Here is a 26,138-nt window from a genome sequence, read left to right on the forward strand (position 1 = left end):
GGTTTGAACTCAAAGCCAGGGAAGACTTTGTCAAACAGCTTTTGAGGGTCTCCTTCTTTACAAGATAAAAATGAGAACCCATTTGTTAAACATAGAATTAATGAGTTTCACATTATCTAGAATGTGAAGGTGAAGAAACTTGTAATGCACAGCAGCATCTACAGCAGAATAAAGAAAAAGTGAACTGATCACTAATCCTGCTTGTCTCCATCAGAGTCACAAATCTCTGAACATGCAAATGCTACCAGAAGGAAACCAAACACCTGCCATTCCCTGACAGCACCATTCAGCAACTTCAGAAGGACTGAGGCAGGAAAAGTGAAAGTCATTCCAGCTTCTGGGGGTCACAGCACAGGACTACAGCCAGAAGCTTCACAGCCCATCTCTGCTGTGATCTGTACAAGCAGAGATGCAAACTGTGGAGCTCAGGGAAGATCAGGAGAGAGCCTCATGCAGGAGCCATGCTGCTCCCCTCCCCTCAGACAGCCTGGGCTCATGGACAGACCCTTCCACTCACCAGGTTTTTTTTAATCACTTACAAGATATCCCAGGGGGATGTTCAGAAGCACACAGAAGCAGCCAGCAGGTAAGAAACCACAGATACTGCTGAGCAGGGGCACTGGGCCAGTGACATGGAGGCCATGACAAGCTGTACCCACAGCCTCTCAGCCCCAACAAAGCCTTTGCTGAACCCATCAAACAGATCCAGTGTTGTCCCCCCTCCCACAACGTGCAATTTGCCTCCCCACAATCTCTGAAGTCACAATTTCTGCATTTTGGGGTTTTGGGGGCCAGCTGGACAGGTAGTGCAGCACCTCCTCTCACAGCCCCATGGGGCACTTGGTGTCTGAAGACTCAGCAACACCTTCTGTGGGGTTCCTGCCCTGTGCAGAGTGGGGTAAGGGTTGGGATGCTGGGGCACAGCCCAGCCTCAGCCTCTCCTCTTGCTGCTAAAGGCTCCTTCCTGCCCAGCTGCCCCCATGGCCACTGAGCCCTGGCAAGCCCAGCTTACCCATCCTCCTTCTTGCCCTTTCTTTTGAGCTTTGGGGAAGCCCTGGGGGATGCTTTGGCTTTCCAATCCTTCACAGGCAGCCTCTGAGTAGACACTTTGGCACCAAATCCACTTGGAGCAGAAGCCAAGATTGCAACTTCATCATCATGGTCACTGTGAAGGAACAGCAGGGGAGAGGACATCACTCCCAGCACTGGGCAGCATCAGCCTTCACTGAAGGGGGAGGGGGGATTCACACACCCAGCTGAGGACACCCAGCACCTCCAGCACCTCCTCCTGTTCTGACCCAGGCTTGCCCAGGCTGAGCTCAGGTGCTACACAAGATTTATTTACAGGCTCTCTGCCTTTGGGCAGCTCTGGCCCAGGCACACACACACACACCAGCACAGGAGCCCAAGGATGTGGCACTGCCCCAGGGAACCCAAGCAAACAGAAACCATGTCCTGCAGCACTGTGGGCACAGGGCAGAGCTGGGCTGAGCCTAGAAGTGTGGGATCCTGGTACCTTGGAGCCTCTCAGCTGCTGAGCAGCACAGGCTCTGCTCCTCAGCTGGAACTGAAATGCAGATTATGAATGAACCCTGAGCTGCCAAACAGGGCTGAGCTGGCCAGGCACACAGGATGTGCCCACAGGGTGGCTCCTGAGACAGCAAAGATGTCAAAAGCAAGAAACTGACTGACAAGATCTTCTCACCACCTTATCTTAAGGCACAGTATTTGGAAACTGATCCTTTAACTAACTGCTAATTAAACCAAGCTTTTTGTCCATGCTCCTGCGAGCAGCACAGTCAAACCCTTCCCTGCAGAGAGGAAGCTGGGCAATGCCAGAGGCCAACCTCAGGGTCAGCTGAGGTCACCAGAACATCACAGGGGCTGCACACACACATGAAGTCAGGAGACAAGGACATTCACCCCCCATGGGGAAGCTTGCTGGGGACAGAACAGGAGTGTGAGTCCCTGCAGGGTGAGAGGCAGCTGAGCACTCTGGTACCTTTGTTCTGCACTGGCATCCTGGCTGTCATGCTGCAGCAGGTGGTAGCTGTGCCTGTGGTAGGAAGAGCTCTTGTGCTTTTCTTCAACTTCATCCCTTGGGCTAGAGGAGGGGAAAAAAAGAAAAATACCATCATCAAAGTCTCTTTCAGCTGAGCCACTTGCCTGCTCCATTTCTCAAGGCAGATCCTGTCTAAACCAAACAAAACCACCACACCTATCTGCACAGCTCCAGAGCACAGTAAGTGGTGTTCAGAGGCACTAAAAAACTTCTCTGTGGGTTCTTCTGGAGGCCTTAGGAAGGGAGAAGCAGCTCAACTATGCTTCAACCACTACCCAAGAGAAAATCTCCCAACAGACATCCATGCAAGACAAGTGAAATGCTCCTCAAAATGGGCAGTAGTGTTCCTGAGTGAACTGCATGGTTCTGGGTTTGGTTTTCAAGTACCACAGATCACTGGGGAAAAAAATCATTGCTTCTCAGTTCTTCCAGGTGAGGAAGCTGAGGAGCACAGAGTGACTTGTGTCAACTTGCAACCAGCCAGAACAGAACTGCAACAACAAATCCAGTCAGAAGGGGTCTGAAAGCAAATTACAGACACTTATTTATGGCATAAATTCAGTCTCTGAGTTGAGTGCAGAGGAGGATCTCAGAACAGAAGTGAGCACTTGCTGCTTCCCTGCAGGCTGATGGCATGACTGAGCTGGAATATCAGAAAATCTTGTGTTGCTGTTCAAGTGAAGTATCTCAGATCCAGAGATATCTGATCTGATACACAAAGTCCTGAAGAATTCAAAGGGATTGAGGGAAGCTGCAAACTCCTATAAAAGTATTTTCTCAAGTTCAGATTATGAGCAAAAGGAAAAGCTCTGTGTAGGAACACAGCCTCACCACCCCCAGGAGCCAGCAGAACTGAGACTGTTTGCTGAAGCAGCATCCTCAGGTGGGGAGGCACCAGGTGAAACCTTTTCTCCTGGAATTCTGATGGGAGGGACCAGCCCTGGATAGTCTGAGGGACAGCACTGACCCCCCCAGCCTGCAAATTCTGCTGAGCAGGAAGGTGTCTGCAAGGCTCTCATGGTGCCCAGGCTCATGGCCCAGGCTGACTCTGGAGGTGCAGCTGCATCTCCCTGTCCTGATCCCACTCCAAGACAGGGACATGGACACTGCTGAATCCTGGCACTGCTCCACCAAACAGCTTGCTCCTGGGTAGCAGATGGATGTCACACTGCCCAGGCAGTGGGCCTGCAGGCCTGCTGCATAGAGACATTGCCATTCATTTGGGGACTTTTAAAGAACTTTATTTCTAATGCTAGCTGCACAGAGCCAATCCTAGAGGAGAGATGCACAGTTAAACTATAATCAAACCTGCCAGTTATGTGCTGATTGGTTCCTCTCAACAAACGCATGCAGGAATGCATCACCTGGGGTAGAGTTTAGCTCATACTGGTTTCACTTCCAGATTAAAAAAAAAAAATTCATCTCAAGTCTCCATTCCTAGGTGAACATGAAGTCAAATAACACACATCTCACCTTCTTACCAGAGATCCTTTATGTTGAAATCAGTACTAGAAAGCACAAATTGTTAAAGCTGGTCTAGGAACTTAAGGACACAGCACACCCAGACCAAGCAGACAGGAAGATCTTTTAAGGAAAAGGAGGGATGGAGACCTGTGAAACTGTTGGTTTATTCCCAACAGAGGGGTTTTCCACCAAGCCAACAATCTGAGAAGTGCAAGGAAAACGCCCTGAGCAAGATGAGCCCAAGTGATTACCTGTCTGCCATGCTGTTCCTGGTCTCTCTGGTTATGTCAGGAGCTGTTGGCCATGGCTGACTCACACCACCATCAGAAGATGCATTTTCCTGAGTTAAAGCAGTCTCCAGTAAGGATGGAGCATTCAGTCTGTCCACCTCCACTGGAGGCAAGTCCAAAGAGTGGTGGCTGTGCTCCGAATTGTGCCGGTTCCTCGGAGACAGCAAATGCAAGGCTGAGGCAGCAGATGCCATGCTGTCTGCCTGCTGACTGGGCTCCAGAACCTCTGCAGGGAGCCCAGAAGGAGCTGCTGCAAAGCTGCGTTGCAGGGTCTCAGAAGCAATCTCTGGGATGTCCTGGGACATGGCTGTAGAAGCAGAGGAAATGACATCTGGGGAGCGCTCGCGGGTGGGAGAAGCCTGGGGCACCACCAAGGGCTCCACCTCCTGCAGCTCCAGTGCTAGAGAGGAGTTTCCTGCTGGCACCTGAATTCAAAAACATAAACCAAGAGCCTCCTGGGTGATGTGAAGACACGCCAAGCACCTTCCACCAACCACCTCTGGGAAGAGCCAGCTGCCTCCTTTCCTGGTGGCATCCCTGGGCTGCGTCTCCCCAGGAGATGGAGAAGGGCCCAGAACCTGGAGCAGACTCTCAGCTGGGCTGACACCACAGTTAAACCAGTGCCAACTTCAACACACTTCCAAAAGAATATGCCACACCAGTTCTATCTCCCTGCTCTGCTCCAGGATCCCTTTTCTTTGAGAGGAGGAGTCAAGTTTTAACACTGAACACCTGCAGGACTGAAAGCTGATTTACATTTCAAGCTTTGGTCATCATCCCTCTCACATCACACCTGGAAAGAAAGACTTAGGAACAGAAAATTATTGTTTCAGACCAAATCAGAAAGAAACCTTTCCAGGTGGTATGATCTCCTAAAGCAAAGGCTGACCACTTCCAGCCCCTGTGACAGTGACAGCAGAAGCCAGAGCTGCCTCTGGTGTTCAGAGACACTGATTTACACCAGGTCAAGTCCCACCAGGGACCCACCAGGTCTGTGCCAGCAGCTGAGTTTCCCAAAGGGCAGCAGCTGAACCTATTAATACCCAAAGAAGTCCCATTGCAGCTCGTGTAAGCCCCCAGAGGTCCCTTGGTCCCTGAGAAGGAAGGAAGCAGCATTTGGAGCCTTACTGGAACAGAAGCCTTTGGTGTCAGCTTGTCAGGGAGGCCTGGGATGAGAACTGAATGGCTCCTAGGACTAGTCTGGAGACTGCTGCTACTGCTACTCAGTGTCAGGCTGGTGTCCAGCTGCATCTTGGGGCTCACAGTCAAGTCCTCTGATGGCCTGCAGTAAACAGAGACAACAAAAAAATCAAGCAGGGAAACTTAATGAAACAGATCTGTGTGAAACACTCAAGGTGAGGAGGTGGGATCCACAAGTCATTGGAGGAGCAGAACCAGAACCTCCCTGGTGTTATCCAAGCCCTTGCTCTTTCCACTGTGGTCTGCCACTCTCTGTCAACTAAAACTGCAACTCACTGTTAGAAGTTGGACTTGATGATCTTGGAGGTCTTCTCCAACCAAAAAGATTCTGTGGTTCCATCTCCTAGTGCCCACACAACCCAGAGCTACACCAGGGGGAAACAAACACAAAAAAGTAGCACCCTAAGAGGGCACCATAATCTCTTAGAATTTGAGGTGTAAATGACAGAAGGGCCCTGTTCCATCCTCAGTTCATACTGCACAGAGCTCAGGGAGAAGAAGAACACAATGGGATTGGTCTCAGTCCTTTTCCCAGCCCCCAGCAATGAAGTTTCCCCTGTCAGGTGGCACAACCTGCCTCAGCACTAGTGAGATTTTCCTAACAGCCCCAGTGGTCTGTCCCTGGGGGCTGCACTGTTCTCTTACCTGGAAACAACAAGAGCCCTTTGGGAGAGGTAGGGAAAGCAACAGAACTGAGCTGCAGTAAGAGAACCCCTGTGAGGCACAAAGGAAACACTACTGCTGGCCCTGGGGGTGACAACAAACCTGCTCAGAGCTGCAGGAGAGATGCAAACAGCTGCCTCTGCAGGGACAGCAGGACTCAGGACACTTTCTAACCCTGGTTCCCATCCCCTTTCCTTCCCTTCAGCAGCAGATATGTTACTTGGATCAGAGAATATAAGGGGTTGGACAGGACCTCTGGAGATCACCCAGGGCAGGACATCCAGGAACACATCCAGGGGGGTTGGAAAGGCTCCAGAGAAGGAGACTCCAGAACCTCTCTGGGCAGCCTGGGCCAGGGCTCCCTCAGCCTCACAGGAAAGAAGTTTCCCCTCATATTGAGGTGGAACTTCCTATGTTCCAGTTTCAACCCATGATTCCTTGTCCTATTCCTGGGCACCACTGAAGAGACTGGCCTCATCCTCTTGCCCCCCCCCCCTTAGATACTTATAGAAATTAATAAGATCCCCTCTCATCCTTCTTTTCCCAAGGCTGAACGGCCCCAGGGCTCTCAGTCTTTCTTCCCAGCAGAGATGCTCAAGTCCCTTCATCATCCTCACAGCTCTCCCTTGGACTCTCCCCAGTAGATTCCTCTCTCTCTTTGACTGGGGAGCCCAGAACTGGATCCAGTATTCCAGGTGTGGTCTCACCAGAGCAGAGCAGAGGGAGAGGAGAACCTCCCTGGTAGAAGAGCAGAAGAGAGGACAGTATTTACCTGGGCATGGAGGTGTCTGTGACAGAAGTACTGCTCATGGCTGTGACTGCAGTCAGGGAGCTGACACTGCTGCCTGGAGAGACAGTGATCTAGAAAAAAAACAGAGCAGTCAGGATGTGATGGGAGAGTCCAGCAGCAGCCAAAGCATTGGCTCCAGAACTCCTAAGGAGCCTTTAGCAAAGAGGGAAGAGAAAAAACAGCTCAAGTTGCACTGCTAGGGTGCTCAGGGTCTGGCTGAAGGGAAGGCCCAGAACCCACTCCTCAGCTGAGCCAGGACTGCTTTTCTCAAGCATTTGCTCTCCTGAAACACAGTGGCATCCTGCAGGGCTCAGCACCACATCCCCATTCCCTTCTTGGAGCTGGGCTGCTCTTGCCAAGGTCTTGTGGCAGCAGTGAGGACAGAGCTATAGGGGGGAGGGAAGCAGAATGCTCCAGTGCACAAGAGGAGGTGCTGCTCACCTAACCAGCTGGCTAGCAGGGAAGAGAGCCAAGTGCTGGTCCCACTGGTGCTTCTGGCCACCAAAAATACCTACAGAGGACACCCACAGCAGCCCCCATGCAGTCAGCTGGGAAAGCTGGGTTGGCAGATGACACTGCATATGGCAGAGAGCTGAAACTCCAGGCTGTGTCCACCCTCCAGCAGCTGGGTGCTGGTACCAGCAGGGAAAAGTCAGCCAGGAAACAGGCAGCAAGGAAAAGCCAGGTTTGAACTGAACACCCACACTGTGTAAACCCAAGCGTGAGCTGCAAACAGCCCATGAAGCCATCACCCCCTCAACAACTCTCTGCTTCCTTGGGACATCTTTGCACTGGGGATTTTACCCACCCTTGGGCACAAAATTGCCTTCTGCACTCAGCAGCTTTGCTAGCAACACTGAAACCTTCAGTTCTGGTTTATTTATTAATGTATTCTTTGCTCCCCAGCTTGGCCCTGGGGTGCTTCTCTCTCCTAAGTCAACACAGCATGAACTCCATTCCTGCACATTTCCAGGTGCTGCCCATCCTCACCCAGGCCCCTCCAGTGCTCACACTCAAGCTGTGGTGACCCCCACCCTGCCCCTGCTCACAACCTCACTCCTCTGTGTCCACAAGAACAACACCAGCACAGCAACCACCTGCTGAGGGACCATTCTGCACAGGCAGGCAGAGCAAAGAGACACCACAGCTTCTCCCCAGTGCAAGCCAGGCCTTGGCATCATACTGCACATCACTTTTGTTACAGGATGCCACTGTCAAAATGCTCTTTTAATTTCCATCTACCTCCACTCTATAGGCACATGGAGATAACTGCAGCCACAGGTGCAGTACAGAGGCACAACAGCAGGTTGTAAAGCAAGAATATCTGAATGGACTGAAGACAAGCTAAGGTGAAGTTTGGAACCAGTGAGCTCCTGCAGTTCTGCTTGTTGACAAAACTGGTCAGGGGCAGCAGAAACCTGGGCAGAGTTAGGCAGACACACACTGCCAGCTCAGGCTCTGGACACAGAAGCCCAGAATGGGTGATGCAGAACCAAGAGATCTGTCTTGGGACTGCTCCATCAGAGTCCTGCTGCATGAAAAAGGCTTGGGCACAGCTCTTCACAGAATCACAGAATGTCTCTGGTTGAAGAGATCTTCAAGCTCACCCAGTCCAACCTCTGACCAGCACTCTAAGCTCAACACTAAACCATGTCCCTAAGGACCAGGTCCACACTGTTTAAACACCTCTAGGGATGGGGACTCCACCACTGCCTTGAGTGGGCAATGTCTGACAACCCTTTCAGTGAAAAAATGTTTCCTAATATCCAGCCTAAACCTCCCCTAGAGAAGAATTGTTCACCAAGACAGAGGTCACCAAATCCCAAGGAATGCTCCATATGCTTCCTGACACTGAAAACGTTGGAGCAAGCACAGAACTCCTGATTCTGTACAGGTTCAGGCCTGCTGTGTTAGATTCAGGAAACACCACTGAGCTACTGAATCCCAGATTTGCAGATCTCCTGCAGATGTTGCAGTCCCTTCTCTGTACCTGATCGTTCCAGACACATGTTCCCACAGGATCCCATCAGGCAGGATGGGCAGAGACAGCACATTTTGTTCCATTATAATTATATCACACCCTAAACAACACACCTAAACCAGTAAGAACAGTCTCCTGGCTTACAGTTATTTAGCAAACCTGCATTTCTACACAACACAGCTACAGCTTTGCAGAACACACAGCACTCACAACACCAGCTTAGCCTAGCTCAGCACTTCAGAGATGCCAACTGAGTTTGGTTCGAGGCAGAGAGTTTCTTGTGTGCTCTGTATCTGGTGAGCATCACCTACCAGAAACAACACAGCCTAGAAAAAGTCTCCAAAAGTATCAAAACCCAAACGCAGTCTGGACCACAGAATGTTTTAGGTTGGAAGAGACCTCCACAATCATCCAGTCCAACTTTTAACCAGCACCATAATCACGTCCTTAAGGACCAGGTCCAAATGCCTTTTAAATACCTCCAGAGATGGTGACTCCACCACTGTCCTGGGCCACCCCAATGCCTGACAACTCTCTCAGGGAAAAAACGTTTCCTAAAACCTAGCTTAAACCCCCCCTGGTGGCTTAGGCTACTCCCCCCTGTAAGAGTTCTGCTCTCTGGTTACCTGTTGCAGGGATGTACTGGGTGTCATGAATGCATCTGGAGTCATCAGCTTTGGTTTGGCATCACTGGAGAGGGAGAGGAAGTCTGCTGGGACCGGCAGCTCCGCGATGCGCCGCAGGTCTGGCTGAGAGCCATGCACTGAGCCCTTCTCTGAGCCCAGCCCCTCAGTGCTCAGCTCTGCCAGGTGCTCTGGAAAGGCTTCCAAAGGAAGAAAGGCAAATTAATTCACAGGAGTTTTCCCTGAAGGCTGAAGATTTAATTCTACAGAGTCTGAATTAGGCCACTGCCTGCCATACTGGATTCCAAAAGAAGAAGGAAAAACCCAGGCACAGCCAGGCAGACCCTGGGGCCTGCTTGCTCTTTGCAGGCTGAACAGGGGATGTTATCAGCTTTGGTCAGCAGACATCCAAGCTTTGTTTCTGCCCTAAATGCACGGGCAGTGAAACAGTCCCATCCCAGCAGGATGACTGAGCTGCAGGAGCACATCCCACACAGCCCTGTCCCCTCTGCCCCCAGAGCTCCAGTGTCACTGTCATCTCTTCCACCTGACATGAGAACTGCAGAGCTTCTGGCACAAGCACCAAACCCCTGAGGAAGGTGAACTCCAGCATGCACAACACATGGGCTGTCCTTGCCTGACATGCCCCTGTGCTCCACACTCCCCCTGGGCTCTGAGCAAGCAGCCTGCTGCACACCTACTCCTTATTCAGAACCCTCTGTGACTGAAGCACCCAAAGCCCTCCATAACCTTTCATGGCTCAGCAACACTGAAGATCAAATAAACACCAATACTCACCAAATTCCTCATGAGAGCCATGGGGAGGCATGGATACACTCATATCAGGACTATGAAGAGGCTGGAATCTAATCTGTACATCCTGCAGGGCTCTGAAAAAAAAACCCAAGCAAACAAAACAGGCATCTCTTGGGAGTTTATCAAACATCAAGAGTTTATTAATCTCATGCTCAGATGATCCCTCTTCCCAGCACAGATTCCCTTGGAGTACATTACAGTGTTCTCTGCCTGTGACAGAAGTGGAAGCTGATCTCCATTCAGCAGTGTCACCCAGTGCTGGCACTCAAAGTATTTGGGAGATGTTTCAGAGACTCCCAGAACATTAGGGACTGGAAGGGACCTCTGGAGATAATCTACTCCAACCCCTGCCACAGCAGCTTCACCTAGAGCAGGCTGCACAGGATGGCATCCAGGTGGCTTTGGAACATCTCCAGAGACAGAGACTCCTCCACCTCTCTGGGCAGCCTCTTCCAGTGCTCTGCCACTCCCAAAGGAAAGAAGTTTCTCCTCAAGTTTAGATGGAACTTGCAGTGTTCACATGAGCACAACTCCTAAGTCACTGCATCCTCATGACAACAAAGCCACAAGCTTGCCACAGCACCAGGCAGGGCTACCCATGCTGAGGCCACACTGAACACACCACTGAAGTTTCCATGGGCCCAAGGAGGTTTTGTGATGAGCAAAAGGAATTGCTAAGTTGAATTCCCACAGGTGAGGGCAGGGTTAGGAGAAGCACAGCCAGGTGCTGCACATACTCACTTGGTGTGCACACAGAAGAGTTTGATCAGCACGCCTGCTGCTGACTCAACAGCCCCAGCTCCCTGAGCACCTTCTGCAAGGGAGGCAAAAGTAAAACATGAAGTTGGATGGAAACTGCAAACAAAATACTAGAAAAATACCATAGCAGATAAACCAGCAGACCATGAAGCATCATACAGCTTCATCACTTCTCCACTGTGAAGAAGGGTGGCAGAGCCATCCTGTTAAGCTAACGTATATCCTACACTCCCTTTACTTTTCAATGTGAGAGCAATGCAATTTCCTCTATTCCAGTCAAAAAAGCCTCAAGGAAGAGAAAAATAAGATCCATCACTAGATAAAGAGAAGAAGCTGAGGTCTGGAACTGCCAGTGAAACATTCCGGCCTGGCTCTGCCACCACCAGGAGTCCTGTTGCAAGAAGCAGGTAGCACCAGAGCCCTTGGAACCAACTCTGCTGAGTTTGCCTGAAGAACTCTACTTGCACAGGATGGATTTTTACAGACTAAGAGAAGAACAAGCCAGGCCCACTCAGGAATGAACTCCTGACCCAGAGCAGCCCAGTTCTCCCCATCACCTACCCACAGTGAGGCTGTCACTCTCCTCCTCTGCTGGCAGCACCTCGGTGTGCCGCAGCCGGCAGCGGCTCACTGCCTGGATCCCAAAGCTCAGCACGGGGTGGGTGAGAAGGAACTCAGAGATGGAGCTGAAGTAAGCTTTGCCCTCCTCTTGGTTCTGCATCAGCTCCATCACATAGAGCACCTGGAACAACCAGAAACAGTAAGTCCCTGGGCTTTGGGAGAAGATCCCCAGAGCATTTGTGTGAACGGCAAAGCCTGAACCAGATCTGAACAGCAGGAATAAGGTGAGGAATAAAGCCTTCCAGATTTATATGGCATAGAACCAGGAGTGGTTTGGGTTGGAAGGGTGAGAAATAACCATTAAGGCTCTGAGATGAGTCAACTGAATCATTACTAACTGTCATTTTACACTGAAACAGCTCAGGCCAGCCTGAGAACTTTTAGCAAGCAATGTGCCAGTCCCAGACCTGGCAGCAGCAGTCACAGAAAGCATTTCTCCTTCTGCCACCATCACCCCCAGAGAAGCAGTAAAACCAGCACCTACTTTTCTCTGCACATCACTCAGGATCAGGTACTCAGCAGAGAGGTCCAGGCAGACTTTCAGGCTGGGAAGAACATTCATGGAGCTGAAGATGTCAGGAGAAAAGCTAGAGCCAGAAATGAGAACATGGTGAGGGGTGCAGAAAGGAAGGCAGATCAGCACAACCAGAGTGACTGCTGTGGAACTCTGTGACTTAAAAAACAAAACCCAAACCCAACCATTTTAACAGTTTTACAGTTTCTGCAAGCACAGAAACACCACTGCAGAATCTGACTTCAGTTATCAACAGGGAGAAGAGAGAACAGGATCCAGGTATGGGTTCTAAACACTGAGAGGTGTCAGCTGCTCACTTCCAGTCATGCTCTACACTCATAGGAGGACAAGAGCCAATGCTGCAGAGTTAAAAACAAAAATCCACCCAACCAAAATAACCCTCCTGTGAATTTTGGACTTTCTGTAGTACAAGGTGGGAAAAGCAGCACTCAGCTGTCTGCCTTACACACACCTGTGATCAGAGAGGCCATGAGCCACCATCAGAACAGTAAAATCAGGGAATAAGCTGAGTGGGGGGATGACTCAAAGCAGGATTTGAACTTCTGGACCTATATGGCTCAGCAAATGAGCCTTGTGAACTTGCTTCACCTCTGTCAACACAGCAGCTTCTCATTATTTAAACAGAAAAAGAAATACTACAAAAAGAAATACTACAAAAAGAAATACTACAAAAAGAAATACTACAAAAAGAAATACTACAAAAAGAAATACTACAAAAAGAAATACTACAAAAAGAAATACTACAAAAAGAAATACTACAAAAAGAAATACTACAAAAAGATCCTAGGTTGGTTATTAAATATTTAGTATTTTTATAGAAGAAAGCACTGAAGGAGTACAACTTGGAATGCCTCTTTCTCCTCATGCTACAGGGATGTCTGTGCCACACAGACCAAAGCAAAGACACCAGGTCCTGCTAACACCCAGGAGACTTCATACAAAGATCAACCTCCTGCTCCTGCCAGAGCTTGCCCTGACAGTCTGTTCCAGCCCTAACAGCTCCAAACACATCTCTCAGACTGGCAGAGGAGGAGGCTCTGACTGGGAGACTCTGCTAGAGATCCAGGATCATCTTTGCAAAGCACACCTGGAAACTGAGAGCTCTGCTGTGATCCATTGCTCACCAAAGCAAATCCAGCCCTTCAGGAGTTGGGGTATCAGCACTTACTGGACAGTTTGCAGACAAGTCCAGGACACTGTGCACCACATCTTCAGTTCTCTGTTCTGATCTGCTCCTGTGATGAGAAATCTCCAGAAAGGAACCCTGCAGGCAAAACAGAATTAAATTATCTTCAAGATCTGGTCCTTCCATAAGAACATTTCACAGAAAAGTTCCTCACAAGCTGCCCAGAGCTGATTTTGCATAACTGTGTCTCAAAGGTCCCAGAAAATCTCTGCTTCTGAGGCAGATGCAGCTCTCAAGAACCTTGGAGCCACAACTGACTGAAGGGGGAATAAAAATATTAAAAAACCAAACCAAAGCAAAACAATTTTTAAATCAGCAGCAGTACAAATTTCACAGAATAATTTAGGTAGGAAAAAAACTTTCAGGTCATGAAGTTCAACCCTTCCCCCAGCACTGCCAAGGCCACCACTGCCCCATGTCCCCCAGCACCACATCTCCAGGGCTGTGAAACCCCTCCAGGGATGGGGACTCCACCCCTGCCCTGGGCCAGAGCCCAACAAGCCTTTTGGGAAAGAAATTGATTCTCATTTCCAACCCAAATCTCCCCTGGCACAACTTGAGGCCATTTTCTCTCATCCTATCTTGGGAGAAGAGAGTAACACTCACCTCACTACAACCTTCTTCCCATTAAAACTGAGCACACCACAAACCTGAAAAAACTCAGCAAATTAGAATTTTCACTGCTTTGCAGCTGACACTGGAATTTAGGTCACTTTAGGCTGTGCTCCTGAGCCTTGTTTCTCCATCACTAGAACACTGACTACAGAGAGGGCTGAACTTGCTCCTGCCACAGAGATAAATCTTTGCAAGTGTGATGCAGCTACAAGTAACCCTCTGAAGACATAACTGAACTGATGATCCAGGAACAGGATTGGGGACTTACTCTGGGTCTTGTTTTTTATGGTTGTCACAGAAGAGCAGGCAGGAGAGAGGTCTGCCATCATGGGGTTTCCACTCATGGAGACACCTAGGGAAGAATCAGAGGAAATATTCAGGTGTGCAGGGAGTGGCAAGCCAGGGAGGTCTGAGGTGGGTGCTGAACACATCACCCCTTGTCCAAAGACAGCACTGAGCCAGCAGCCACCAAGAGCCAGGAACTTGTAGTGTAGAGGCTCACAGAAAACATGGGAGGTGACAGAGTGTGTGCCCAGTTGTGCTTTGCCCTGAGTCTTAACAAGGGCACAAGACATCCCAGAAGTAAACACATGGAGGCACAGCTCAGAGCTTTCTGCACTGACTCCAGCCTCTGCAAAATGCCCAACTCCTGCTGCCAGCCACAGCTCTCTGCTTTTCCCACAAACTCACCAAACCTCTGCTCTGCAGTGATGTAACTCTTCAGCAACAAATCACCTTGCAAATTGTCACCCTGTCCCTTTACAGTGACCACAGGATGACCATGGCAGGTGATCCTGTGACAAGGAAAATCCTGCTCTCTCTTCCAAGATCCTTTCTTTTCTAATTCTCCACTTACCTTGGCTCATCTTGCCCCTCAATGTAGATCTGCCAGAATTTGACAAAGCCATCATGGCTTGCTGTGGCCAGCACAGTTCCATCTGGAGAAAGTGCTCCCTCACTCAGGCACTACACACAGGGGACAAAAACAACACAGAAAAGTCATTTCATAGCTCTTCAGAGAGAGAAAGTGCCCTCTTCAAACAGGAGGTTGACTAACTCTGATAGGTTGGTTTCTAACAGACAGGTCACTTGGCAGCTTAACCCTTCATAAAAGACTTTTTTTTTAATAATAATTAGCAATCACCTTTTCCAGACATCATACCTGGGCACAATGGATCGTGCTGCTACTCTTCTCATTGCTACTCATATTATGAAAAGAGCTTATTTTGTTTTGGGATATCCTGGTTTTTCACAACCATAATCCTTTCTACCTAAGTGACACAATGAACATCATCCTGTTCATAAAGTGAAATTGGGCTCTTTCCAGTTGTTGCTGTTATATTAGAAACATCACCTGCTGGATCCTCAGCTGCAGCCCCTGCCCACTGTCCTCACAGATGTAACCATCCTCCTCAGGGAATTAACAGAAGAATCAGGATGACATTCTCCCCCAGCAGTAAACCACTGCAGTGTCAAGTGTTCCCCTTACCAGGAGATGTAACAAGAGCTGAAATACAACCCAGGGTTTCCAACAGGCCCTCAGGGGAGGTTTTTTAAGACCTATTTGCAAAGCAAATTACAACAAATCTATCCTGGCAGTTGCAACAAAGGTCACTTACCAGCAATGTGTGTACACATCCCAGAAGAGTGTGGATGGGTAAGAAACTTATTTGACAGCAAAACACCCTCAGAACTGCAGCTTCTGAGATGCTACAACCCCAAGAGAACCTCCATGATCTGCACAAGCTCCTGAGTGATGGCAGTCAGGAAACCCAAAGAGTTTCATACCGTGCTGTGGCCTTTCACTATGATGAAGCCTTCCTTGATGCTGGGCACTTCCACAGGCCAGGAGCTGTTGTTTGTCCTGATAATGTCCAAATCCCACACCTCTGCCTGGAAATGAGATGTGTGGGCACACAGGTTTATTTCTACAACTGCTGGTGTGAGCCAGTGGAAAAATTCTTATATTCTTACCTTCTCACACACAAGCCCAACAGCAAGTACATGGCATAAACCTTCCCTTTTCCACCAAATTTGGCCCAGAGATGCTTTACCAGCCACCCAGTCATCACTGAGGACATGGAACTGCTCTTGCCAGGTGCAGTGACTGCTCACCAAGCCCTCTTCCCTGGGAGCTGGCTCAGCCTGAGCTGAGGTGTGATGCCTCTGGCTCTGCACAGGGTTTCTAGTGGTCCTGTGATTTCATGGTGAGCAGAAATTATCACTCCCCTTCCTCCTGAGGCCCAGAGACAAACATGACCTCTCCTTGGAAGAGAGAAATCCCCACATCACCTATTACAGGAGGATCCCTAACATGGACTGGAGAGGAGCTTCTACAGCTCTGCCCATTTCAGCTCCTTCCTTTCACCAGATTCTCTCCCTCTAACCCTAACAAGGAACAACATTTCAAAAGCAAAGGTTCCTTACCCTGTCCTCGTGCAGCAATGCCAGTGTCTGACTCCCCTCTTCACCACTGTCCTCATTATCATCTGGGATGAAAGGGCACCAGATGATTCTTCGAGAGGTGTTCAAGGGGGTGTTGTCAGGTCTCTTGATGTTCACCAAGATCTCCTCTCTGATCACCACAGTTAAGGAATGTAACATCACAGCACTGCAGCTGACACTCAACAATCACCTCTTCAGCCTTAGTTCTCTGGCAAATCCTACCAAACCTCAACATTTTGTGGATCATTGAGAGTAAAAAAAAAAAAAGGGGGATTAAAAGACTTCTGCTTTGGGAGGTGGCAAAGCAGTGTTTCTTCACTGGAAGGAGGAGGTTGTGGTTACAGAAGTTGAGAGTCTCTCATTTTCTTTCTCAAGGCAGCAGACAGAGGAGCAGACAGCCACATCTGAATGTGCAACCCTGCAACTGCTGATGGGCAGATCAAACAATTCCAGCTTGCACTGCAACAACACTACCAGAGAGCCAGGGGAGCTCTCACCTTGCCCTGGTCTGAGTGCTCTGGTCCAACACACCAGATCTCAAACAACCTTTGCTCCAGTTGCTTTGGGGACAGAGTTGAAATTAAGCAGCCACAACCTAACAGGCCACATCCCAGAGTGAGCACTGAACAGTCACTCCCAGCAATTAAGAGGGGAAAATCCAAGGTAATGAATCAAACACTGAAAATAAATTTCAGGGCCACTGAAAGAACAGGGGTGACAGGAAGGAAGGAAGGAAGGAAGGAAGGAAGGAAGGAAGGAAGGAAGGAAGGAAGGAAGGAAGGAAGGAAGGAAGGAAGGAAGGAAGGAAGGAAGGAAGGAAGGAAGGAAGGAAGGAAGGAAGGAAGGAAGGAAGGAAGGAAGGAAGGAAGGAAGGAAGGAAGGAAGGAAGGAAGGAAGGAAGGAAGGAAGGAAGGAAGGAAGGAAGGAAGGAAGGAAGGAAGGAAGGAAGGAAGGAAGGAAGGAAGGAAGGAAGGAAGGAAGGAAGGAAGGAAGGAAGGAAGGAAGGAAGGAAGGAAGGAAGGAAGGAAGGAAGGAAGGAAGGAAGGAAGGAAGGAAGGAAGGTGGAAGGAAGGTGGAAGGAAGGTGGAAGGAAGGTGGAAGGAAGGTGGAAGGAAGGTAGTGAGAAGGAAGGTAGTGAGAAGGAAGGTAGTGAGAAGGAAGGTAGTGAGAAGGAAGGTGGAAGGAAGGTAGTGAGAAGGAAGGTAGTGAGAAGGAAGGTAGTGAGAAGGAAGGTAGTGAGAAGGAAGGTAGTGAGAAGGAAGGTAGTGAGAAGGAAGGTAGTGAGAAGGAAGGTAGTGAGAAGGAAGATAGTGAGAAGGAAGATAGTGAGAAGGAAGATAGTGAGAAGGAAGATAGTGAGAAGGAAGATAGTGAGAAGGAAGATAGTGAGAAGGAAGATAGTGAGAAGGAAGATAGTGAGAAGGAGGAAAGTATTACAGCCTCTTCTGCAGAAAAGTAAGGAAAAGAGCTAGAGGCAGATAAACTGGAGTAAAAAGCTTTGTCACATGCTGGAGGTGACAGTGCCCATTGGGCAGGCAGTAACACAGAGCAACCCTTCCCACTGACTGCTTCTGCCCACACCAGCAGCAGCACTGAGGTGTCACTCCTAAAATCTCAAGTTCCACATGACTCTGAGGAAGGACTGTGCTGACCACAGGCAGGGGCTGACTGCTCTGCTACTCTGGAAGGAGCACAACTCCCATCTTCCCCCTGCAAGCTGCTGTTGTGGAAAGGCCAGGAAACAACTCTGCACCACTGAGGCCGCGCTGGCATCGCCCCGTGCCAGAGAGACCAAGGGGAGGCACACTGTGAGAAGATACTGGATCTTTTCCTTATCCATGTCCAGGCGCCAGACGAAGAGGTTGCCAGCCTCATCCAGACATGCCAGCTGGTTGGAGTTGAGGTGAGCAAAAGCCAGGTCTGCAACCCCTCCCGTGAAGCCTTTCAGCAAGGTCCGCTCCGCCGTGCTGACGCTCAGCACCCGCACCATGGCAGAGCCATTGCTGGCAGCTGCAGGAGACAGAGGGAGAAGCCACCTTTGATTCCCCCATCACTTGTCATTTCCAGCCACCCCCCCCTGCCCTCAGCCATCCCTGCCAGCACCCTGAGAGCCCCTCAGGGCTGTGACATGCCACAGGAAGGAGCCCTTTTGAACCCCGGGGTACACGCACACACACGTTCACTGCAGCTCCTCAGCTCTGGGGCACAAGGTGGGAATGACAGCACCAAGGAGGGCTTTGCCTGCCTTGTAATGGACATTTGGAGTCCTTGTGTCTTCTAAAATTGCCTGAGCCCCTCAAATCATAAGCTTCTCTACTAAAAAAAGAAAAATTAAAAAAAAAAAAAAATCAGCAGAAGCTGCCTGCTTGTTGTTCCCAGGATCTCCCTCCTGTGAGATGCCTTCCTGAAATGCAAGCACTAAATCTTCACACCAGGCTGATGACCAAGCTACAAAACCCCCAGTGACAGTGAATTAAACTGCATTTTAGATTGAATCCATTTTTAATTTGCAGTAACTCAAGGACTCCCCACGAGGCAAACAGCTCAAACACACCTTCTGCAAGGGGAATGCAAAATGCAGAAACAACCCCTGGCAGAAAGCACATCCTCTGGTCTGCATGGCTGCAAACATGAGCTTCAGAGCACACACACATGCCAAGCAAAGTTTCCAGCTTCTCCATTCCAGATAAACATCCCAGTCAGTCTCATGGAGACCCCAGTGCTTGCACTCCTGGATGCCCAAGCAGCCCTAGAAGAGCCCTTAGCTCTCCAGTGCTCCTGCACTCAGCTTTAATGCTTGAAACAAGGGTGAGACACCCTAAAGCTGCTCTAAAATTAACCCAGCAAAGGAAAGACACAAAAGCAGAGGAGATTACTTCCTAACAGGCCAGACAACCTGGTGGGTATGAGAACTAAGAGGAGAGGGGGGAGCTGATGGAGCCCCACACAGTGTGGTTACAGCACAGGAGCCACTGCAGACAATCAGGTGTTCATTTGCTTCCCCAAAGCTGTGAAACAATCCTTCCCTCTCTCACTCTGCTTTGCCTTCCTGCTGTAAAACACACTGCATCTACACTGCTCTTTGGCTCCTCTAAATTTAGCCCTAAACTGAACTCTAAATTTATTCAAGGAAATCCACTGCAAGCATTTCCCTGCTCAAATTGCCATGGGGCTGTTTCTGTACTTAGCTGCACTGAGGCTTGTTTACTGCAGAAATATTTAATTACAGGAGTAATCTGAACATCAATTTACTGTCCAATCCTTCAACTGTTCCTCCATCTCCACTGAGCTGTTCTCTTCATCAGAATAAGCTTTCATTCTCAGGGGAAAAATCTCCTGCACCACCCACACTTCCCTCCCCTGCAGCTTCACATTTATGTGTGCATATATATAAATATATATATATATTCCCACTGCCCCAGCACCCTGATCTGGCTGTGGCCAGAAGTGTCTGAATCAGTGCCACTTACCTCCTTCTGATGCCAACTTTGCCTCTTTTAGAAAGCAAAAGGCTACAACTCATCCCCTAGACATGCAGACATCTCACCTCTAATGGCGTAGGCCAGGTAAGAGTTTGATACAGCTATCAGATTCCCATAATAGTATTTCTGCTCCCAGTCATACCTAGCAACAGGCTGGATTTTCACCTGCTCAGAAGAAAAAGGAAACAAAACACACAACAAGTGTCTGGGATTAGCTTCTTCCTGAAGCAGACTTGCCAAACAGATGATTCCTTCCCGGGAAGCTCTGCAGTGCCTGAGAGGAGCTGCCAGAAGCAGCAGCTGGCAGGGTGCAGGGCACACAGGATGCCAGAGAGCAGAGCCCTGAAGGCTGGAGGCAGAGTTCTGGAGGCTGGTGGAGTTCCCTCCCATTGCAAGAAGGATTGGAACTCAGCAAAGCTGCCAGGCTGCAGAACAATGCTCAGCCCTGCACCTCCTTATTGGCACTGTGTGTGCACTCCCAGTTCTTGGAAAACCTTTTCTTACATATAGGGATATAAAAGAGAAGTGTTCATGCAGCTAATAATTTAAATATTGCCTTCTAAGAAACTGAGAGTCCTGGCCTTATTTCATAAGCAAAGAATTAAGAAATGCTGTGAAAGTGAAAGTGATCCCCCCTTTCATTTTCACCTCCAGTATCATCTCTGGAGAAGCAGTGATAACAAGGTTTATTTATTTACACTCTCTAAGGTCCCTTAACTCACTGTACAGCAAGAAACAAAATTATATCACTTGGAAGAGTGCCAAGAGAATGAGGAGCAGAGCTCTCCCATCACTGTTGGCACCTGCTCTGGTTTAGCACCCTGCTACAGACTGGTCCCAGTCCCTGCAGATTGATTCTCCTGCAGCCCCCTCAGCAGGACTGAGCCCAGCAAGCTACCAGGAGCCACCTTCCCCCCACAGTGAGGACTTTCCAGTGAGGAAAAGCAAGAAAAGTTTGTGTGTGTATGGCTTAGATCATGGACTTGTTCCTGAAAATCAGAGGACAACCTGGCCAGACTCTGGAGACACAGCAGCAGCCAGTGACAAAACACTGCTCTGATTTTTCCCCCATTTTAAGCTCTTGTAAAACTTCTCTCTAGTTACAAACTACTAAAATACCCAAAAGTAAACAGTAATTTATGGTTAAAATACTCCAGCATGAGCTGATATGACTAAAATAGAGACAGAACTGTGCCTCCTCTTGCTTCTTACCTTGTTACTCCCTCGAGCTTTGCTGGTGATGCTGGAGTCACTGCTGGCCACTATCTCCACATCTTTTGCTGATATCACAACACAGGTGGAGCTGTCATTACCTGAAAGGCATCTTTGGGAAAGAAAAAACAGAGGGAGAATTAAAAAAATTAAAAAAAAAAATCACAGGAGGAAACCAGAGGTCAGATATTTGCAATTCATCATTTTTAACAGCACTGCAGAGGTGCCTCTGGGAGGTGTGAGCTGAACAACTGAAACCAGAATCCACCTTTAGGACTCTCCCTTCCCCTTGTGTCTCAGAGACCCAAACTCCTGGGGTGCTCAGCTTAAAAACCTCTGGGCACAGAGCTGCATTTGGGGGGAGCAGCTCTGCCCACTGCCCAGCACTGAGTGGAGCAGAGAGGCCCCAGGCAAGGCACTGAGCAGCAGACACTGCCTAGGGCTCCCACTGCACCCCTGCTCCAGGCTGGAAGGAGAGCTATTCCCAGGATGTTAGCAGCCATCCCAGGAAACCAGACAAATCAGACTCAAGTGGATTTGTACAGACTCTAATTGTGGATTTGTAGCATTACTCCCACCACAAATCCAAAGAATCCTCCCTGCACCTCCTCTCTTGCCCACCAGCACTGACAGCACAATGTGCACACCCTGCTGCACAGCTCAGCCACAACCCTGGCTCAGGATCCTCTGCCCTGCTTCCACTTATCCTCAGAGAAATGCTTCAGCTCTGCACTGCAAACTGGTTTAAGTTACCCCTCAGGTAAGCTGGGGCTCTGCAGGAGTCCAGCTGCAGAGAACACCACCTGAGAATGCTGAATTCCACCCCAGTCCCTGCCCAGTCACCTCCAGTCCTGCTCCCCTTCCCTCTGAACAGCTCCTGACATTCCTCAGGAGGAAGGCTGACAGCTCCATGCACACCCCACAGAGGTGCAGCAGCTCTGACAGCCAGCACAGACCCACAGCTCCCACCCCACAGAACCCACTCTCAGATTTCCAGGGTGCCTGTTTCAGGCTCAATCAGATTTCCACAGTTTTCTCTTCACCCTCAGCCTTTCTTCACCAAAACTTACATGACTTGCTTCTCCTGCAGGGCTCCCAGGGAGATGCTGGGATGCACTGGCTTGGGCAGGGAAGGAGCCTCCACAGGCACCAGGGGATCAGGCACCAGCAGCCCATTCAGGTCTCCATTATAGGAACTGGGTGGCCTCTGGTTCTCATTCACTGAACCTGGGGAAAACAAAATCTCCAGTTCAGAGAAACAGCTTGGTGTGAAACACACCCACCCCCTCGGGGGGCTTTCCTCAGGGTCTGCTCCTCAGTTGGATTGGTTGGGGAAAGGATTCTTCTCCACAAAGCCTGTGGAGGGGACATCCCACCCAAGACACCCACCTGCACCCACAGGAGTGGAGCAGCAGCTCCTTCCTTACACAAACAATTCCCAAATCACACAAAACAACACCAAAAAACAGCTACAAGGAACTTGGCAGGCTCAAGAAGCAAATAGCTCTGGCTCAGAAAACCTAAGCTGGTAATTCAGAGTTACTGAGCCAAGGGCCCCACCTAAGGGTTCCAGCAGGGTCATTTCTGACCCCTCTGCCTGCAGAGAGTTTGCTCCTCATTTGGGTTTGCTCCACATTTGGGGTTGGCTGGAAATAACAGATCTGTTCCTTTCCAAAGCTGGCTTCTGACTCAGCCCTGGCCTCAAAGTCCAGTTGTTCAAGTAACTTCATTACAAAATTATGCAGCTGTGCCTACACAACTCCCAGATTTCTGCCTTTCCTTACAGTTTCTGTGTGAAGCAGCCATTTATTCCCAGGGTCAGCTGTGCTCTGCAGAGTGCAGGTGCCCTGACTTTGTCTCTGAGCCAGCAGAAGTTGCCTGGTGGCCTCTGTGCCTTCTGCAGGTCCTTAGCAGGGCAGAGATGTGCCAGGTGAGGGAGCCTTTCCTCCCTGCTTCATCAGCAGGGTGAGGAGCTGCCAGTCCTCAGAGGAGAGCAGGGCCCCTGCCTCCCCCTCCAGCACAGGGCACTCAGAGCCTCCTCTCTCCCTCAGCAAAAGCCTTGCTGGAAATGTTCACTGGTTCTGAGAACTGAAATTTCTTACACTGTTGCCAGGTAACAGCTCCTGCTGAGCTCCTGCAAAATGGCTGCTCCAGGACCAGCAACTCCCCTGGCAGTGGCACTTGGAACAAATGTGAGCAGAGCTGGGAGCCAGAGGTGTGAGCTGGGAATGCAAGGCAAGATTCCCAGGACATAGCAGGGGGAATGCCAGGGCTCACAGCAACAGCTCTGGCTGTTACTCAGAAGAATATTTCAGGCTTGGCTGAGCCCCTGGCCCAGCAGGCAGGCTGAGGGCAGAAGCAGCAGCACCAGGACACCTCCCCAGAGCCCATTTGGGCTCTCACCTCAACTCACCTGCCCAGGGAAAGCAGCAGGAGGACGCAGGGACAGCACAGGGGAGCTTCAGCCAAGAGAAGGGATCCCCAGAACCACCCAGCACTCAGTGCTGTGCTTGTCTGGCCCAACATCTGGACCTGCCCCTCATTCCCAGGGCTGGGACACAACCCCTGGCACCCAGAGCAGGAAAGGAGGGACTGCAGGGAAGCTCCCAGGCAGAGGAAGGGGACACAGCAACAGGGCTGCCTCCTGCTGTGTCTCTGCTGCTCCATGGGCAGCAGGGCAGGAGCATTCCCTGAGGCACAGGGAGGGTGTCCCAAAGCTCAGGAATGTGCTGAGCCCCTCACTCTGTCAGGGGGAGCCAGAGGAGCCCAGGAGCTGCCTGCACACTGCCTGAGGGCACAGCAGAGGCTCAACAGGGACAGGAATAAACCCCAAATGCTGAGAGGGCTGTGGGGGTTTGGCCTTCAGATAAAAGCAGTACAGCTGCACTCAGCAGCTTTCCAAGGAGCAGGGAAGGGGGAGGAATGGGAGCTGAGATCCTGGATCCTCCCAGTTCCCCCCACACCAGCAGGAATGTCACCTTGCACTGAGCCCATAAGGGTGGGAAGCAGGAGGAATCCCATCCCCCAGCCCCAGCTGGATGCTCCTCCCTGCCTGCCCCAGCTGGAGCTCCAGGATTCCCCCTCCACCTTCCCCTTTCTGAGGCCACAACACCAAAAAAGGGCAAGGGCCACTGCAGCCATGGGAGGTGTTTGCCAGAACTGGGAGGCAACTGTGTCACAGAGACTGGGAGGGGGTGAATCACATCCTCACCACAACCACAACCAAACCCAGCACAGCTCAGAAAACTGTTGTGAGAGTTGCAGGCTGCAGAGCAGGGAGGTTTTCTTGTCACTTGCTTGGACAGCACCCAGAAAACCCCCACCCTGCTGACAGCCACATGCACCTTGCATGGAAAAACTTCCTGGGTGGCAGCAACCTTGGGAAGCAGCTGAGTGGGTGTCCAAAAATACACCCAGAGCATGACAGAAAGGAGAGGACCCTGAGCACAGCACCCTCGTGCCAGACAAGACAAGCCCTGAGCAACAGTGCCATGGTCTAGCAACCGCAACGCTGGATCAAGGGTTGGACTCGATGATCTCTGAGGTCCCTTCCAACCCAGCCAAGTCTATGATTCTATGATTCTATGAATTCAGGAGGCTCTGGAAGGAGGCCCCATCATCCCACAGGATGTTCAGAGCCTCTCTTGGCACTCTTGCTCCTCACTTTCTCATGTCCATTTCTTCCAGTTTGCTGCTACCCAGGCAGTGACTTCTGCTGCTCAGATCACAGGTTCCTTAACTGCTTCCCTTCCTGCCCACTCTGCTCCTTTCCCTCTCTGCTGCTTCCCTGGGCACTGGAGGTGGCAGAGGAAGTGAAAGAGAATGAGCAGGAAAGGAGAAAAACGAAAATAACTCAGCCAGACACAGTAAATAACTCTTTTTTTGCTTGAAGTAGCAGGAGAAGCTGTTTCAGGGGAAAACTCAGTCACCTGGAGAGAAGAGAAACAACTCCAGGCATCTCCCAGAAGCTGCTGGTGAAACAAGAGTTCCCTTTCAGCCCTTCAAGTACAAAGCACTGCACTGGGAAGAAAAAACTCTTTTTCTTATAAGAACTGTAAATCAGCAGCATCCAAGTGCTCCAGAAACAAGAGACTCCAAGTCAGGAGAAGTCTCTCTACAGGCAGCAGAACTCATGGAGTGGCTTCCACAGGTTGGCTCCATCCCCTCTTGTGCCTCTGCCCCTCTCCCTGAGGCTCCTGCCCCAAGGCTCCCACCCTGCTGGCTGAGGAGAACCTGGGGCAGGGGGTGGGGAGGCAGCAGCTCAGCTCAGCTCAGCCCCTCAGGGGACTGAAAAGCTCCGTTATTATCCCTGCCTTTTGCTGCCCTTCCCCGGAGCCTCAGGTCTCCTCCTGAGCATTCCCAGAGCGGAGCCGGGGGGCCTGGGAGCCCCTGCCCTGGACACAGCAAAATCCCAGGATTGGCCCGGCAGAGGGGGAAGGGAAAAGGGAAAGGGAGAGGGGAAGAGGAGAGGGAAATGGGAGAGGGAAATGGGAGAGGGAAATGGGAGAGGGAAATGGGAGAGGGAAATGGGAGAGGGGAAGGGGAGAGGGGAAGGGGAGAGGGGAAGGGGAGAGGGAAAGGGAGAGGGGAAAGGGAGAGGGGAAAGGGAGAGGGGAAAGGGAGAGGGGAAAGGAAAGGGGAAGGGAAAGGGGAAGGGAAAGGGGAAGGGAAAGGAAGAGGAGGGGGAAGGGGAAGGGATGGGGGTTCGGTGCTGTTCCGTCCGGAGGACACCAGCTCTCAGCCACCGGGAGCCCCGGGTCCCCAGTGCCGATTCCCGGGAGCGGGGTCCCTCATGGCGGGGGCCGCCGCCTCCCCTCCTCCTGGCCCGGCCACCGAGCCCCGCCCCGCCCGTTCTCCGCGGGCCAGCGGCCGGACCCGCCGGGCCCCCGCGTCCCGATATCCCCGGGGCTCCGAGACAGCGGGGCCTGAGGCGGGAGCGGGCAGCGGGGCAGCGGCTGAGGAGGCTCCGGCAGCCGCCGCCAGGCCCCGCCCCGCCCCGGCCGGGCCCGCCGGCCGCCTCCCCCGGGCAGGGCTCCTCACCTGCCGGCCGGTCCAGCTTGAGGATGTCCCGCAGGTGCTGGGTGGCGTCCTCGATGTCGATGCTGGCGGAGGAGGCCATGGGCCCGGCCTGCTTCCCGCCGACACCGCGCTGCCCGGCCCCGACACCGCGCTTCCGGATCCGGCACGGCGCCCGCTCTGCCGGGCGGAAACCGCCTCCGGGACGAAAGGTTCCGGGCGTGGAGGGAGCGGGGCCGGGACGGGTCCCACCTCCTCTGGACCCCCCCTCGGCGGGACCGGACCGGACCGAACCTCCCCGGCCGCTGCCGCCCCCTCCTCATCCTTCTCATCCTCATCCTCCTCCTTCTCCTCCTCTCCGCGGGGCCGCTGCGTCAG

At 51.1% G+C, this 26,138-nt stretch overlaps 1 protein-coding gene across 2 annotated transcripts in view; it reads right to left on the reverse strand.

Moving 5' to 3' along the window:
- EDC4 (enhancer of mRNA decapping 4) overlaps positions 1-25,936 on the reverse strand; it is a 37,225-nt gene extending 11,289 nt beyond the window's left edge. The window contains exons 1-20 of one of the 2 annotated variants that reach the window (XM_030457807.1): positions 25,785-25,936; positions 21,815-21,971; positions 20,745-20,856; positions 19,598-19,697; positions 17,871-18,060; positions 16,033-16,180; positions 15,394-15,498; positions 14,462-14,571; positions 13,874-13,957; positions 12,973-13,068; positions 11,754-11,856; positions 11,210-11,390; positions 10,631-10,703; positions 9,872-9,963; positions 9,077-9,273; positions 6,452-6,540; positions 4,945-5,098; positions 3,778-4,241; positions 2,003-2,104; positions 1,013-1,165 (exon numbers count right to left, since the gene is read on the reverse strand). In XM_030457807.1, coding sequence (XP_030313667.1) covers positions 1,013-1,165; positions 2,003-2,104; positions 3,778-4,241; positions 4,945-5,098; positions 6,452-6,540; positions 9,077-9,273; positions 9,872-9,963; positions 10,631-10,703; positions 11,210-11,390; positions 11,754-11,856; positions 12,973-13,068; positions 13,874-13,957; positions 14,462-14,571; positions 15,394-15,498; positions 16,033-16,180; positions 17,871-18,060; positions 19,598-19,697; positions 20,745-20,856; positions 21,815-21,971; positions 25,785-25,863 — 2,789 coding nt within the window. In that variant the 5' untranslated portion in view covers positions 25,864-25,936. Of the gene's footprint in view, positions 1-1,012; positions 1,166-2,002; positions 2,105-3,777; positions 4,242-4,944; positions 5,099-6,451; positions 6,541-9,076; positions 9,274-9,871; positions 9,964-10,630; positions 10,704-11,209; positions 11,391-11,753; positions 11,857-12,972; positions 13,069-13,873; positions 13,958-14,461; positions 14,572-15,393; positions 15,499-16,032; positions 16,181-17,870; positions 18,061-19,597; positions 19,698-20,744; positions 20,857-21,814; positions 21,972-25,784 lie in introns of those variants that run through there. The other variant, XM_030457808.1, reaches the window with a different exon arrangement.
- Between the last annotated feature and the right edge of the window lie 202 nt (positions 25,937-26,138).

The sequence above is a fragment of the Calypte anna genome, chromosome 11 (assembly GCF_003957555.1).
Source record: "Calypte anna isolate BGI_N300 chromosome 11, bCalAnn1_v1.p, whole genome shotgun sequence".
Taxonomy (NCBI): Eukaryota; Metazoa; Chordata; class Aves; order Apodiformes; family Trochilidae; genus Calypte; species Calypte anna.